We start from the raw sequence: 14,588 nt of genomic DNA on the forward strand, positions 1-14,588 counted from the left end.
GCTCACACCGGTTCGGCTCAACACGAAGACATTACTGATTGTACACTCCAACTACATATTACAACAGCTTATACAAGTAATAATAGAAGCCATAAAACCACCGAAAGTACGGAGTTTTTATGATTGTTTTCTCCCAGTGGAGACGACTGATATTGTCCGAGTGCTGATGGTAGGGTTTGTCACGACAGACCCAGCATGCCTTGAATAGTTTTCCAGCGTATACTTTTGCGATCCTCGCCGTTGGACTGTCACAGTCTTTTCAACATGCACTTGCACATGACTAACATCATCAGCATAGTTCGTCCCGGATTCGAGTATGTCCAGATCGAAGTTCGGGTTCGTCAGCTCAAGACCGTCAGCCAAACTACCTTTGGTCTCGAATTGGGAACGAACAGCTCGGTTCACTGCCTGAGCAGAACTGATGGTTTGTGATATGGTGTACGCTTCGTACATGCTCTCATTTCGCCTCTCCAAGGACATCTCTAGCGTGATCAAGAGATCAAGAGATGAGTCATGACATGGTTTAGGGTGATGTTGACATAACGTACCATGCAGGTGTATGAGAAGCCGTTGTGATAAGATCCAAGTTGCGGTATATCCGAACGATGCTCTGAATGTCTGTATCAGTGGCAAGTGAGCGAAAAGAAGAGGGAGGCAAATACCCAGCCGTCTTTCATCCACGAATGACATCAGTAAGCCTGATAAATCGTGGGAGTAGGGACAAGTTCACCTGAATGTCAGTGCCTTCGCGGTATATCATGAGGTTGGCAACGTTAACAGCTGTCCCGATACAGATTAGTTTGACCTGCTGATTTTGGACGGGCTGTCAAGTTACCACATACCTGTAAGAAACACGAAGTAGCCGATCCCGTCATATAGCATCCTACAACCCACCACACAATGAGGATACAATGTCAAAATAGCAACGGACATCACGGCCTACATCTTTGTGATCTTTGCCATCCTGAAGACAAGTGAGTAATGAGGTGCAGAAAAGCTGTTCTGGACGCATACATGTTACTCGCAGTCGAAGTCTGCTGGTGCTTCACCAGATATACCACCGATATCGAGGTCACACCGACATCATAGATGATTGCAGTCACGTAGTATACCCAAGCGCTCATCGAATTGGGATGAAAAGTTCCCCGGCAACTTGTAACGAAGAAACGGTGAGATTCAAATGGCGAAGGGGGATTATGTGCTCACTTCTGTTCAGCTGGAAGTTTAATCAATGAGTCATCCCAGTGAAATAAACACGCACATGTATTTGAGCCACGGTCACTATACTGAGAATTAGGGCTGGACGTGTGTTCTATAGCGGTACTCACTATGTCTCCTGTAAAGGGTGGTCGTCCATTCTACCTATAGACACTGTTTGAGTGCGGAGTCTAAAAAGAGGTGACCGGTGGTTCTTACTGAACATGCAGCCACGTATAGAATGATCAAAACTAGACCAACAGCCCTTGATCGTGTGGAGAGATTGAACGCTCTGCGCGATGGCTTAGTGGGATAACCCGGTCGTCAGACCTTATGAGCACATTACCTCAGTCCCAGAATCAATTGAGAGACCATAGCTTGTAGAACTGGCAAAGGGGATGACTAAGGATGAGTAAACCCAACAATCAAGCGCACGAACTTTTGAAAATTGACGGTAAAAGATAATAGCGCTTGCAGGAGGCATCCGTGAAATGAGAGTAGAAGAACCCGAAATTCGATATGCAAAGGGCGGCGATGCTTGAAACCCTGAAGATATTTCGACATAAGCTGCCACACGAACCTGAAGGAGCACGCTTATGCTCAACTGTATGAGGATCAACATAATGAAAGATATCCTATAGCCACTATTAGACGAGTGTACGAAGCATTGCAATGATAAGACGCACGTATAACGGCCCGAACGTAACTGATCCCTGTAAAACTTCCATACTGCAGGCCCCGTTTCGATAAAGCTAAAGAGAGACAATCAGCAATGCGAAATCAAGAGAGAGAGAAAACATACCTATAGGCTGCGATCGCGATGGAAGCTACCCGTAAATACGCGTTTGTGTGATACGTCTGAGGGGTGTATTCGGTTTGAAACGGATCCTCCATAAGCGGCCACTGTTGAGGAGCCTAACGAACGGTGGTGCAGCCTGGGGGGAGAGGGTGGAGGTAGAGGGAAGAACTAAGATGGACGACATTGCTGGCCCTCACTCTGGATTGATGCTAAGCAGTGACAACTGTGCGAACTGAAGATGACCTTTTGCGGTAAAGGCTAAATGATTCGGGACGTCAAAGTGTGATACTCCTCAATCAATACATTACAAGTCGCAACTACAAGTCAGAAGGACGTCTACCAACTGTTTCGAACAAACATAAGTTAAGTCTTGTCCTGTCATGTCCAAAAGTGCCTGACGGGCTCAAACGGGACCAGTCAGCTTCAGCGCCAGTGGACAAATTGATGCGACTGTGCCGGAAGGGGCGTTACGTAATTAACTGATATTAATAAGTAGTAGAGTAAAGAGTAACGACGATCAAAATTATACATGTGTCCTCTTGGACTAACTAGTTATGAATTAACGTACTGCAACGTAGTCAGCACCCTGGCGATCCGAAGCAGCGAGAGACGTACGGTGTGATAGCGTGTAGTTTAAGGTGAATAGCCCCTTCGATGTCTGACGCCTTCGTTCAGTGTCCTGGATATTGAGGAGCGCCCCGTTCGGTGCCGTGTACCCCAGCATTTGGCACATCCTCAATGCCAGATGAGAGTAATCACGGAATCCTACTGGGACATTAAATACAATCTCTGCGGAAAAGCCCAGACCACTCACCATTCATACGCGACTGTTTGTATTCGAACCAAGCAAATAACATCAAACCTCTAAGATTCTCTTCGCTCGATAGGTGACCACTTAATTGTCCCTGTCAGAGGAAGAGGTGGTCGGAAACACTGCATTCAGAAGACGCAAAAAAAGTATACCCTTGCGTTGTCCCCAAAGGCTTGGATTACAGTAGAAAGATTACGGCCAGTAAGTTCAGGAATATTGGTGTGCCTAGAACTCGTCAGCAACGCCCAACGATTGCGAAACGAAAGCGACAAACGACTTACGCAACTGCCAACGCCGCGATGGTGTTCATTATGGGCGCCGACTTACGCTCTACATAGTCTGCAATAACGTCGTCGTAGATTATGAAGGAAAACTCGTGTTGGTATTGTTGGAAAAAAATAGGCATGAATGTCTCCATGTATGTGTGATTAGGAAATTGCGGGAATTCTGGGTTAAATAAATGCACTGGTCGTGCTTGAGGGCTCGAGTGGGAACGAGTGTGTTGAATCATTGGACCCGGACTGGGTGACATCGAATTATACCCTACTGTAGGTCGAGAATGATTGTATCCTTGTGGCGAGCCGGTTCTGGAATGGAAAAAAAAAAAACAAGTTGGTCTGAGCGTCGCCGGTCCTCGGTCTTCATGAAACAAATAATACCGAGCGATGTACTCGGCAGAACGACGTCTGTCTGTCGAGTAGGACTGGTAACGTGTGCCGTCGTCTGCTGCCACGATCCCGCTGGGCTATGGGAAGAGAAACACCCCGTAAATGAGACCGAATTGGAGGTATTGAAGGAGATCATTCTACCGCAAATGCATCACCAGGACCATCGGATCTGAATCAATGGTTATTTATGAACATTCCAAAACAGATATCCGGTCAACTCAAAGGAAAAGACGCACCTTTGCCCGTTGCCATAACTCGACGTTACGCTCGGTCCGGCGATTGCACGACTCCGCTCAGCAAAGTAACGCTCTCTATCGCGGAAACGACACGGTATTTTAGCTGCCTTGCATGCTTCACACTTCGATTCTGGCGCAGATTGAAGACATTTGATCTTTTTCAGACGGCTATGCAAAGAAGGAACGGTGAAACGCGATTCAGCACTAAAGTAAGTGGAAACTACTCACCAGTTATCGCAAGATGTGACGAGACGGGGACGTTTCTTGTGACCTGTAGCGTGCTGAGGAGATTCGATGATGAACTGGAAGGAATCTTCCATCTGGGGAGGGGGGGGAGAGGGAGGGCTTGGATTACGGAGAAGATGGCTTTTATGGAATACCAAGGTCACGGGAAAATTATCTTGCGGTTATGCGCCTGCAGGTGGCAGACACAAGTCGCGCTCGGAATGGCAGGGGCTTCGTATGTGCTCTTAGCCTGTGAGGTCAGGCTCTAAAAGTATCGGATCTTTCGTGGTCCAGAAAGGCAGGAGAAGGCCAATAAAAGACCCAAGCCAACCTACACAGTTTGTAGAAATAATATAAAATATAAAATAAATTGCTCGGCTTTCTCAGCCCTGCCTGGACAGCAATGCTACAAGTTCGCTTATATTACTATTAGCTCCCTTCCACATGTCTGGTCGGTCACCCTACAACTTGTTTCCATCATTACAGTACCTCGTTGTGATTTATTCGCGTGAATCAGCCCGGGTTCGCTGGTTCAGGGCCACCGACCTGCCCACCCACTGAGCTCGAACCGCTCGTGAACTAGTTCATTTCGTGTGGGCGCAGCGTCAGTGTATATGTACAAAGTACTGTGGTTCTTCACAATCGTCCGACGTATTATGTCCACACCGCCTTTCCCTCTCTGACTCCTAACGGTCACGTCCGCCCGCCGGCTGCGATCCACGACCGTTTTCAACGGAACTAGTCATGTCATTTGCGGAAGAGTCTTCTTCTTCATCTTCCGTGGGGCCTCCTCGAATCACCGTTCTGCTGTAACGGGTCAATGGACGGAAATACGAGAAGATTAGTGATCATACCTCTGAAGCGTTGTGATCGGACTCCTCGTCACTCAGACGCCCAAGAGTCAATCTTGCAGTTTCGTCGAGCTCAACTTGATACCCTTGATCACCGCGAGCGTCACCCATCTCTAAATTGATCGGGTTCCCATGACCATCCAGAGGAACCGTAGATTCAAGAGATTTTCGGTATTTGTGGTATGTAAAGAGCACGATACCTGTTTCGTTTCGTTAGTGGCTAGGATGAAAAACCTTCTGTCATACTTACCACAAACTGTGATAGCAACGCCAGTAATGTTGAGTGGGGTAAGTTGGTCACCAAAGAACCACGCGCTAATCGTTATTGTAGTGACCTCTTTAGCAATACCAGCGATGGACATAGGTACCACTCCGGCACGTTGAAGGATACTGTCATATCGTCAACGTCAAGATTTGCATCAAGAAACAAGGCAGCGTACTAGAATTCACTCAAGACCATACAAAAGGCGACGACACCAGGTGCAAGTAGATATAGCATTGTGGACAATGCTACCCAGAAGGTTTCGAAGAATTTGCTAGTGAACAAGGATCCCCAACTCTCGATTATCATACTGAGGACCGCGAGTATGACTCCCATGGAAGGACTCAGCCAAAAGATTGTAGCGACAGGGTTAGTGAATCCCATCTTGCCATTCCTGAGTAAGAGTTGTGTGAGAGCCCATCGGAGGCCTCCAAGACCACTGGCGCTAATGACTAGGAGGAAGCCACCCAGGACGAACTGTGTTTCCGTAGCCACCATGAGGAGAACGCCAGAAAAAATTAGAAGAATGACTCCTATGAGGCGCCACGAGAAGCTTTCCAACCGGAAAATAAAAGCAAAGAGTAGGACAAAAATTAAGGATGAAGACTTGCACATAGCTGAGTGTTTGATGATTGGTCAACTCAGAGGGAGTCAGCGATGGAGGGAGAGGATGGCGCACTGTAGAATGACAGAGATATGGTTTTCAATGATAAATTAGAGAGTCCAATATCCAGACTTGTCGCCAGTCCGGTAGGGAGCGCTTTTTTACTAGAAGTAAATATCAGCTGAACTGTGCACCTGACGTTGCGAGCGAAGGATACAGGGGGCTGAAACAGGAAGTTACAGAGAAGAGCTAGGCTCACCCATACTCCTCCAGCGTTGGTATTGAAGTTGGCTGGAACTGTTTTGGCCATATTCGTATTACAATAGTAGCCAATGTGAACTGTACTATCATGTGTAACGATGTGACGAATAGAGGATAGGTGAAGTTCATGTGTTTGTCTGAGAACATCCATTTATTATAGACTGAAAGAATAGTAGCGAAGAAGAACCTGAAGAGATGAGGCCATTGAAAATCATCACTATTGGTTAATGGCCGAGACGCACCACGCGAAAATGAACAGCACATTGACTAATGCGTTCCTCCACCATAACCGTTTCTTCTCCTCTACAGATGCAACGTGGACATCGTCACCAAGCAGTGTATATTCAGGACTTGCAGCTAGTCGTGTTGGTCGTTCGTCCAGCGAAGGCGGTCTAGGAGATGAAAGTTGGTTCATACGTTCAGTTGAAGAGCGCACACGTGGCTGACTAGCTGAAGTAACGTAACGGCAGTAACACAGTCCACGACTGATCCCTGTTTCCCCTTTGTGCAAGCACTGTGACTGTACCGAACTAAAGCTTAAATCCGAACTTTGGCGACTACTGTATGCCAAGCATATATTAAATCGCCCATTTTTCCATTGGGACTTAAATCCATACACACTCTTTCTGGGGTAAGTATGGCATCGGTGGTCCCTAGCAGACTTCGGGCTTAAGCTGTCAACATCGGCAGATCTTCCAGCTCTTACGACGGAAGGATCTACGTGCTTTGGGTGGATTCCAGGTTGACTGTCGCATTGAGGTTTTTCGGATCGCGCCTAGAAGTTCTGGTTCAGTACAGATACCACCATGAGGTTTATCAATAACATACCAAGTCCGCCAGTGGTCAAATTGTTTCTGGTGCAGATACTCTCGGAAAGATTCGTCCCTTTTCATGACAGCTCTGAACTCTGGATGCTGCAGTAACTCGAGGTGGTGTAGAGCGTGAGGATAGCTTTATCTTGTCATGAGTTCAGAATTTGGAGATGAAAGAACGGAAGCTCTCACTGTATGAATCGAGCATAATCCTTCTCCTTGAAATAAAGCAGATATTTGAGATAATTGATGAATGCAGGTTGTTCCAAAATGTTCTGCTGCGCCAGGGAATGCAAGTAAAACGGATTCGCGAGTGCCTGGACAAACTCTAATTCCAGTTCGAAGCGAGCACGATTAGTTGCCCTGGGATCTGAGCTCTGAGATGTGGACAGAGTCTTTGCTTCAGCCATCGTAATTCATGAGAATTGTACTGGAGTGTAGTAATAAGTAAGAGGGATTGTTTTCACACCATGATGCGGGACGCGTCACCGCGTCGATAAAATTTCCTAACTACCCACACCTATGTCTGGAGAGGACGATTCAAGTGGCTGGCAACTAACAGAGTCAGATCCTGGAGTTTTCACGTGCGGTCAATAATTCAGATCTCCGTTATTAACCTTTACTTAGAGATTTACAGAGAGTTGTTGAAGACTTTGGGAGTTCCATACATCGTTGACGACCTTTATTCCTTGGACGAAGAGTCTCTCTCAGCATTACAGCCCCTTCATGCCCTTATATTTTTGTTCAAATGGGTTCCTCAATCCTCCAACCAAAACTCAGCCGGAAAATTCGATACCAACTTCCCTGGATTCTTCGCGCATCAAGTTGTAAACAACGCCTGTGCAACTCTGGCAGTACTAAACGCGCTAGGAAATATCCCCTCTCTCAAATCTGGTCGACAGCTCGAGGATTTAATGAGCTTTACGACCGGAATGGATCCTGATACCCGTGGGGTCGTCGTCACTAGCGCGGACTGGTTGAGAGAAGCGCACAATTCCCTCTCGCCTCCGAATGCAATCTCTTTGGATGGACTCGGTCCACCCAGGAAATCCGAGGATGCCTATCACTTTGTGGTTTATCTTCCCATCACGGGTTCCTTGTATGAACTGGACGGATTGAAGCCTCATCCGGTCACTCATGGATCATTTGAGGATTCAAGTGGTGGCTGGCTGAACCTTACTCGGTTGGTCTTCTTTAGTGGCTGGATGCTCGAATCCTCACGATTCTTTGATGAAGTGAAGTGATCGAAACCCGGATCGCAACATATCCACCTGGAGCAGTAGGTTTCTGATTTGAAGGCATAGTTCACGAGGAGATCTGACTATATCAAGCTTGATTTCAGTCTCTTGGCCCTAAGAGATGACCCACTCCCGTCAATGCAGTCCCAACTTAAAACTCTCCATACTTCTGGTAAAGAAGCCGATGCTGCGGAGCTTGTTGTCAAGATAGCGAACGAAACCAATAAACGAGAGCGTTGGGCTGTAAGTGTCATTTGTTTTCGTACCCTCGTTTCGTATGACTCAGAGGGTTTCTATAGTTCGAAAATAGTCTTCGACGACACAATCACGTTGGATTGATGCATGCTTTACTTGTAGCACTCGCCACGGCCGGAAAACTAAGCCCGGCCAGAGAAAATGCGAAGAACGTAATGAAGGACAGAATTCAAAAGGCTAAAGACCGAGGGGAGGCAACGGATGAGGATTAGAGATGACAAGAAAGTTAAGGAAATCTTTTGGGACAGAGGTGGTTTTCCTACCGCCTAAATGGTACTTCCAATGTCGTTGATTTTCAGGAGAGGCGACTTTGGTCCCCTTCGCAGACTTCCTACACGTGCCCGAATCGCAGTTGAGAGTTTTAATCCAGTTTTATGTGCAACAGTGATAGAGTTGGTGGGATAAAGATGCCCCATCGTGCTCGACCGTTCGATCGCGAGTATGATGTATGACTCGCCATCAATCTTATCAGATCAACCCTAGATGTTATAAGCAAGCGTTCAGGAACTGAAACGGTGGCGACACAGCCTCATTGCGCTAGGCTCATTTCTGAACACCGAACTGGTTTGGTTTCATTCACGACCGGCTGTTCGGTTGATTTTTTGCAAGCCAAATTCAATAAATATTGCTGACCATCTCGTCTTATTCTCCGGAATCGGAACTCTTCTACCAAACGCGCCACAATTGCCCTGGAGGTGATACTCTGCGCCACGACAATTCGCAATGGTGCTTCGGTTGGGATGACTATGTTCGTCCCCAACGAATATATATCCTTACGAGAAGTCATTCTGTTGAATAATTGCAGTGAAATTGACGGTCTACTTCCAGTGAGTTCACCGAGTGTCGGTCCTACGTCAAAGAAGAGTTTTTACACCTCACCTAACCAGCTGGTACTCAATTCGAAGCGTCTGGGACTAGAAGGCACTGCAGTCGTTAGTAGGTTCTATTTGGATCCCACACCTTCGTGCGTTGGAGTCGACCACAGTTCTAATCAAAGCGCCCATGCTACGACCGAGTACCCTCCAACCAGTCCGATCTTTCAACGTTCAACCTCCGAACGCCAACCGGCTGTACATTTACTTGGTCTATGAGAAACACGGTCAGCTCGGATGCGTGGCGTTGCGCTAAGAATATATACTCAATGACCGCTCATACACGGCCAACTTTGCAAGCTTCTCACATGTACAGTCGTTTCAGCTAATCCTGATAACTAATACTGATCTGATTCAAGAATACGCAAGTCCACAGAGTGGGACAAATAATTTTAAACCGTCGCGAATAGAATCTAGATGAAACGACTCAATACTCTCCTGGGAAGGTCAGGTCTCTTGTCGTATAGATCATAGACTGGGGTCATGCCGCTAGCTTGCAATTGCTTCGATACCCGTTCAGCACCTTCGAATATGCGCAGCATGTTAGAACCCGTCAACCCCGCAAGCTCGTATTTGTTCCACCCGCGTCTGTATAATTCTGCGATCTAAATTAATCGTTTAGCCTGGTTGTCAAAGCGAGGTGACACAGGGGCTCATAAAAACTAACCAGAGCTGGATATTTAGAAACATCCTCCAATCCAACGGGAGTCGAGGATATACCATCCAAGTCGCTTCCCAAGCCAACGCTTAATAGAGATAAAAGTGGTTAGAATGTTTGTAAAGAGAATCAAGTGCCCAGGACGGACTGTTTTTTACCCGCCACCTTCGCTATATGCTCTACGTGATTGGCAACCGCCTCTACGGCGGCCTCACCTTCCGGTGCGATGAATGCAGGAGCGAAGTTGACCTGTGTCAGGAAAGATGAACAGAAAAGTGCAATAGCATTTAATTAAGTACCGACCATCACTACGGCATCTTTTTTACCTTCCTCGGTTCCGATGAGTTTGAGGATATCGTCGGGCACATTCCGTTGATGACGATGGACAGCCCTCGCAGACGAATGGGACCACATCACCGGTGCTTTCGAATGGTTCAAGGCTTGCTTCGCGGTGTCGTCACTCGTATGGCTCAAATCCACTAGAACACCCAAACGGTTCATTTCGTCCACGAGAGAACGACCTAGTTGACTACACAAGAAATTCAGCCAGGCGTCGCATAAGACAGATACATAGATGCTAAGTACCTACCTCAGGCCGCCATGTAAAGGCGTGGGGTAACCCGGTGGAAATCCACACGAGTCTGCAAAAGCATTGTGGCAAATGTGGGTCAGTGTAACGTAGCGAGCTCCGAGAGCATGGTATTGTCGAAGGACCGCGATTGAATTCCCTAATTGATGACCACTGAAAATAGTTCTGAGGTCAGTACTAATACTTGGGGCGGAAACGTCGGAGGTAGGTGAAATCGCTTCCCCTTGGCAAGCTTGGAGTACCTTGCAAACGAACAAGATCACAGGGTAGTGCTAGGCATGATGTATACGTACCCTTCTACACCGATTAAGCTGGCAATTTTTCCATTCATGATGGCGGACCTAATATCCTCAGTTCCTAGAGCCAATTGGAAAGTCTTTAAACGACAGAGTCAACACCTGAATACCTATGGATCCTTAGAACCTACATCAGGATATTTCTCGATGAGCAATTTGGAGACATCAATTTGTTCGAGTGTATCTCTGTTCGGGGAACGGGCCAGATCAAAATTTTATGGTCAGAAAGAGACGAATAGGATGGTAGGACGAACCTGACTCTCCAACTAGCCTTCACAAAATCTTCACCCTCCTGTTCTGGTTGTGCACACGGCACGTAAACTGACCTAGTGTACAATAGTCAACAAACATTTCGTTGAATTGACTTGATTATATTTGAGAAAAGCACCAGAAAAAGCCTCCGACTTTGCCTTTCCGCAATCTAGGGATGTCAACATGCTCTGGCATTGTGTTCTCAAGGTCTATTTCTGAGACGTTGTTGGCGTATCGAGTCCGGGCGAGTATTGGTAAATCTATATGACCATCCTGCGTCCAAAGGCATGTCAGAATGAACCAATTCAAAGTAGACCCGGAAAGCATACGATGACGGGGGCTCTTTCCATGATAGCTAAAGCAGCAGTCAAAGGATCATGAGGGTCTCCACCTATCCAAGGAACGAGTTTGAGCGCATCCGGAAGGGTATCTTGGAAGAACAACAAGACGACCAATGCAGCAACTGTGAGGATGGTGAGGATACTCCATATCACGACTCGTGGCCTGGAGTTTCCTACTGGAGGATCTCGAGGTAGAAGTGCATTTCTTTCCGAGGATTCATTAGACATGGTGAATCCAGTCGTGGTCGTTGGGCGCTGCGGTGATAACGCGTTGGGGTCGTTAACGTACCGTTTGCAACGGACCGAACCGGTCCGTCTACGATGTAAGTCGATCATAATACTTAAGTATATTGGCGACAGCAAATTTAGATTCAAAATACAGCGGAGTGAGATATGGATGCCTATTAACTCTCGAAGAGAGTCGGCCACAACATACATTGTCGTTCACCAATACAAGATTTTTCTCTTGGCGTTCATAACGCTAAACGTCTCCCTCGTCGATCTACACGCCGTCCTGTAGATCATTATTAACCTCAACATGGAACGGATGAATCTATACCCATCAATCAACTCACGGGGAGGAACCGGACGAAACTGGCGCTTGATGTCCTCACACATCCTCGATAATACATCTCGGCCGACTTCACTGCTGACATCTTCCATCCATTCTGAGTCTCTCATTCCCCCCTGCCCCTCCTGCCTTGAAATGCTATTCCTACAGAACACATTATTAGTTAGGCCCCACCGCCTTACCTCTTCTTCCGTGAAATGTGAATCCTTTTGCCATGCCCGCCAAGCCTTGCCCATCGCAGACACGACTAACAGGGTTTCATGGTTTGTATACGGGGCTAATGCTTCGAACTGATCTAGTGTCTGTCGCGCGGCGGTTTCACGTAGAAGACCGTTGTTAAAGTCAAGAGGTGAAAAGATTTGTATCAATGCAACTGGATAACATGAGCCGCGATTGGGTACCGAGCACCGACGATGTCGATATTGACTGCTGTAATCACGGAGGACTACCAATGACGTTGGTAACGATAAGGGCGAAGAGGTGGGCATAGATTGAGCAGCAGGGTCGAGCCAATCGTACTGACAAGTGTACCCCTCTGGCGGTGGAAAAAAGAACGACATGATGAGTTTCCAGAAGTGATAAAATTGTCGTGGATGGTAGGGAGCGTAGACTCCGTCTATACCACCTGACGATGTTGAGGATGGCGTCTCCAAGAGAGATGCTGCCCTCATAATGTAACAGGGATAAACATCCGTACTGTCCTCTTCCTCTTCAACGACGAAACTACTTCCGTCCAAGTCCAAGCCTTCGGCGTGGAAATATTCGTCCGTGCCGACAAACGGTTGGCCATTCTGCAGGTATTCCAAATCGTCTAGGATATGAGGTTGTTCAGCTGGGGACCGGCAGCTAACATTCGTGATTGGCCCACGAAGATCTCGAACTGGAAGCAGTCTTAGAGCCAAAGCTAAAGCCCCCTTATCTAAACGCATTGACTCACTTATGTGAATCACACCAGAGTTACTGAACGGGTGTAAATCGAGCGTCAGGAAAAGGGGTAGAGAAATAAACATACTTTGGTCGCTGGTTATCATCTTCAGAAACTTCCATAGCTAGATATGGATTGAACAGGGAAGAGATAGGAACGGCTGGGCGCTACACATGCACACTCACCTGTGTAAGTTATGATGTATAAGCTATCAGGTGCAAGAACACAGCAGCCCCAGCGCCAGGTCTTTGCCGGTTGCACGGGTCGCTGCATATCTGGAAAAGCATCCCAAGGAAATGATTCTGTTTATGACTCTGAGTACCTGTCGGTGGAACTTTACGTGTAGATAGTGGTGGTCAAATAACAAGAAACCGGAAGGTGACTTGCATTTTGGCTTTATCTCTTATCTTATCTCATTATCTGACTGTCTTCCTACTCGGAACAAACCGTGATAAGATAAATTTCTATGACTTCCTCGAAGACTCGAGTTATACTGGTTGGGATTGGGTCAGTTGTTTGTCTTCCGGAATTCATCTTGCTGATTGAACGACTGAGTAGAGGCGCAACTTGTTCAGGAAAGACGACGCTGGCGAAACATTTGAGACGGATTCTCCCCAATAGTGTCATTATACATCAGGATGTGTGTTGCGTGCTCTCCCCTCGAAGAATTACACCGATCATAACAAGCTATCTAGGATTTTACACCTGTATGTGCCAATTCATTATCATACTTCGATCTGAGATATACTGGCTGTAATCAGCCTCAAAACAAGGTTCCGATCCATCCAGTGCATCAAGTTCAGGATTGGGATGCGCCTGGCGGAGCAATCGAATGGCACCGTCTCATCCAATTTCTCAACAACGTGAAGGAGACTGGAGTGATTCCACCGGATCATCGTAGTCATGATCACTTGAATGAGCAAAAGCAAGTATCGTTGAGCGATTCCGTGTCGAACAAATGGCATGCAGAGTTTGAGCGATTGACGAAGGAAACAGAAATAAACGGCGGGAAGATTATTTGGGGGTTAGTGGATGGCTTTTTATTGTACTGGCATCCGGTAAGTGACAAGATTGGCTCATTGCTGTGATAATCTGTGATCCTGACAGAAGCGTTCAAGGACATAATCAAACAATTGGACGTGCGGATATTTCTTCGGTTTCCGCACGACGTCTTGAAGCGCCGACGGCATGACAGACACGGTTATCATACTGCAGGTAAGTGGTTGTATCCTGAAGGCATCCTTTTTCAGTACCATACTCAATTCATACGTTGTCTCCGCACCTTTCCGCTACTCTAAATCTTTTCTTCCTCTAACGCCGCCAATCGTTCAAATCACATTCTTTATTTCTTTAACTCCCAACATCTTACACAATTCTGCCACACTGACATGCAGTCCAATCCGATCCAGAGGGCACCCTATGGCGTGATCCCCCCATGTACTGGGAGCATATTGTTTGGCCTGCATATCTCGAAGCACACCGCGATGCCTTTGTGGACGGAGACGTAGAATCAGGGGTGCCGAACCAGAAGGTTCAGGGGCTGTTGCTGATTAACGGTTTAGAAATCGGGATGGATGAAACCGTGGAGAGATCTTGTGCGGCTTTGCGAAGCAAGTTACAAGATAACTAATTCTGACAGAGCAGGAGGCATTCGATATTCGTGATTGACAAAATCTAGGACCCCTCGTAAACCATAGATAGTTTTTGCGGCACTTACCTGTTGTGAGTCGAATTTCGGAGACGGTCTGTGACGGTCCGATGCGGAGAATTCACATGCTAATGAATCACCGGGTGTCTGTGATTGGCGGAGATAGTGCCTTATAAGGGTCGGGCTCTCCGGGTCCCCAACATCAACGCTTCTTCAT

At 47.0% G+C, this 14,588-nt stretch overlaps 8 protein-coding genes across 12 annotated transcripts; 2 read left to right on the plus strand and 6 right to left on the minus strand.

Annotated features, from left to right (window-relative positions):
- Positions 1–117: 117 nt before the first annotated feature.
- E1B28_010015 (uncharacterized protein) lies at positions 118–2,246 on the minus strand (the record flags this gene model as incomplete). Its single annotated transcript, XM_043154953.1, has 14 exons — positions 2,000–2,246; positions 1,884–1,949; positions 1,803–1,832; positions 1,637–1,743; positions 1,544–1,583; positions 1,417–1,489; positions 1,329–1,362; positions 1,260–1,281; positions 1,015–1,152; positions 944–964; positions 843–883; positions 731–780; positions 549–618; positions 118–482 (listed from the first exon to the last, which is right to left on the minus strand). Exons 1-14 carry the CDS (start codon positions 2,089–2,091, stop codon positions 118–120), a joined length of 1,149 nt encoding a protein of 382 aa, XP_043007413.1. The 5' UTR covers positions 2,092–2,246.
- Positions 2,247–2,306: 60 nt separating this feature from the next.
- E1B28_010016 (uncharacterized protein) lies at positions 2,307–4,262 on the minus strand. The gene is made up of 9 exons (XM_043154954.1): positions 3,940–4,262; positions 3,712–3,879; positions 3,617–3,644; positions 3,467–3,552; positions 3,089–3,394; positions 2,960–3,032; positions 2,811–2,901; positions 2,612–2,761; positions 2,307–2,563 (listed from the first exon to the last, which is right to left on the minus strand). Exons 1-9 carry the CDS (start codon positions 4,029–4,031, stop codon positions 2,556–2,558), a joined length of 1,002 nt encoding a protein of 333 aa, XP_043007414.1. The 5' UTR covers positions 4,032–4,262; the 3' UTR covers positions 2,307–2,555.
- Positions 4,263–4,289: 27 nt separating this feature from the next.
- On the minus strand, positions 4,290–6,375 carry E1B28_010017 (uncharacterized protein). Of its 3 annotated transcripts, XM_043154955.1 has the most exons (7): positions 6,157–6,375; positions 5,913–6,101; positions 5,729–5,817; positions 5,228–5,666; positions 5,038–5,177; positions 4,791–4,987; positions 4,290–4,743 (listed from the first exon to the last, which is right to left on the minus strand). In XM_043154955.1, exons 1-7 carry the CDS (start codon positions 6,327–6,329, stop codon positions 4,708–4,710), a joined length of 1,263 nt encoding a protein of 420 aa, XP_043007415.1. In that variant the 5' UTR covers positions 6,330–6,375; the 3' UTR covers positions 4,290–4,707. The 3 variants fall into 3 exon arrangements, with proteins under 3 accessions (XP_043007415.1, XP_043007416.1, XP_043007417.1); XM_043154956.1 differs by having other exon boundaries at positions 4,290–4,740; positions 5,729–6,101; XM_043154957.1 differs by having other exon boundaries at positions 4,290–5,177.
- Positions 6,376–6,438: 63 nt separating this feature from the next.
- On the minus strand, positions 6,439–7,191 carry E1B28_010018 (uncharacterized protein). Its single transcript, XM_043154958.1, has 3 exons — positions 6,919–7,191; positions 6,743–6,865; positions 6,439–6,689 (listed from the first exon to the last, which is right to left on the minus strand). The coding sequence occupies exons 1-3, from the start codon at positions 7,134–7,136 to the stop codon at positions 6,632–6,634; spliced, it is 399 nt and encodes a 132-aa protein (XP_043007418.1). The 5' UTR covers positions 7,137–7,191; the 3' UTR covers positions 6,439–6,631.
- E1B28_010019 (uncharacterized protein) lies at positions 7,181–8,589 on the plus strand. Its single transcript, XM_043154959.1, has 5 exons — positions 7,181–7,310; positions 7,364–7,909; positions 7,963–8,005; positions 8,058–8,207; positions 8,264–8,589. The coding sequence occupies exons 1-5, from the start codon at positions 7,249–7,251 to the stop codon at positions 8,429–8,431; spliced, it is 969 nt and encodes a 322-aa protein (XP_043007419.1). The 5' UTR covers positions 7,181–7,248; the 3' UTR covers positions 8,432–8,589.
- Positions 8,590–9,417: 828 nt separating this feature from the next.
- E1B28_010020 (uncharacterized protein) lies at positions 9,418–11,512 on the minus strand. Its single transcript, XM_043154960.1, has 10 exons — positions 11,216–11,512; positions 11,023–11,159; positions 10,889–10,960; positions 10,766–10,820; positions 10,632–10,714; positions 10,339–10,491; positions 10,053–10,278; positions 9,898–9,998; positions 9,759–9,837; positions 9,418–9,696 (listed from the first exon to the last, which is right to left on the minus strand). The coding sequence occupies exons 1-10, from the start codon at positions 11,453–11,455 to the stop codon at positions 9,505–9,507; spliced, it is 1,338 nt and encodes a 445-aa protein (XP_043007420.1). The 5' UTR covers positions 11,456–11,512; the 3' UTR covers positions 9,418–9,504.
- A 67-nt stretch (positions 11,513–11,579) lies between these two features.
- E1B28_010021 (uncharacterized protein) lies at positions 11,580–13,077 on the minus strand. 2 transcript variants are annotated; one of them, XM_043154962.1, is made up of 5 exons: positions 12,909–13,077; positions 12,811–12,847; positions 12,736–12,758; positions 11,803–12,678; positions 11,580–11,741 (listed from the first exon to the last, which is right to left on the minus strand). In XM_043154962.1, exons 1-5 carry the CDS (start codon positions 12,994–12,996, stop codon positions 11,701–11,703), a joined length of 1,065 nt encoding a protein of 354 aa, XP_043007422.1. In that variant the 5' UTR covers positions 12,997–13,077; the 3' UTR covers positions 11,580–11,700. The 2 variants fall into 2 exon arrangements, with proteins under 2 accessions (XP_043007422.1, XP_043007421.1); XM_043154961.1 differs by having other exon boundaries at positions 12,811–13,077.
- Positions 13,078–13,158: 81 nt separating this feature from the next.
- E1B28_010022 (uncharacterized protein) lies at positions 13,159–14,569 on the plus strand. Of its 2 annotated transcripts, XM_043154964.1 has the most exons (6): positions 13,159–13,230; positions 13,282–13,363; positions 13,419–13,430; positions 13,485–13,781; positions 13,842–13,938; positions 14,118–14,569. In XM_043154964.1, the coding sequence occupies exons 1-6, from the start codon at positions 13,190–13,192 to the stop codon at positions 14,351–14,353; spliced, it is 765 nt and encodes a 254-aa protein (XP_043007424.1). In that variant the 5' UTR covers positions 13,159–13,189; the 3' UTR covers positions 14,354–14,569. The 2 variants fall into 2 exon arrangements, with proteins under 2 accessions (XP_043007424.1, XP_043007423.1); XM_043154963.1 differs by having other exon boundaries at positions 13,842–14,569.
- Positions 14,570–14,588: the final 19 nt, after the last annotated feature.

The sequence above is a fragment of the Marasmius oreades genome, chromosome 6, assembly GCF_018924745.1.
Source record: "Marasmius oreades isolate 03SP1 chromosome 6, whole genome shotgun sequence".
Lineage (NCBI taxonomy): Eukaryota > Fungi > Basidiomycota > Agaricomycetes > Agaricales > Marasmiaceae > Marasmius > Marasmius oreades.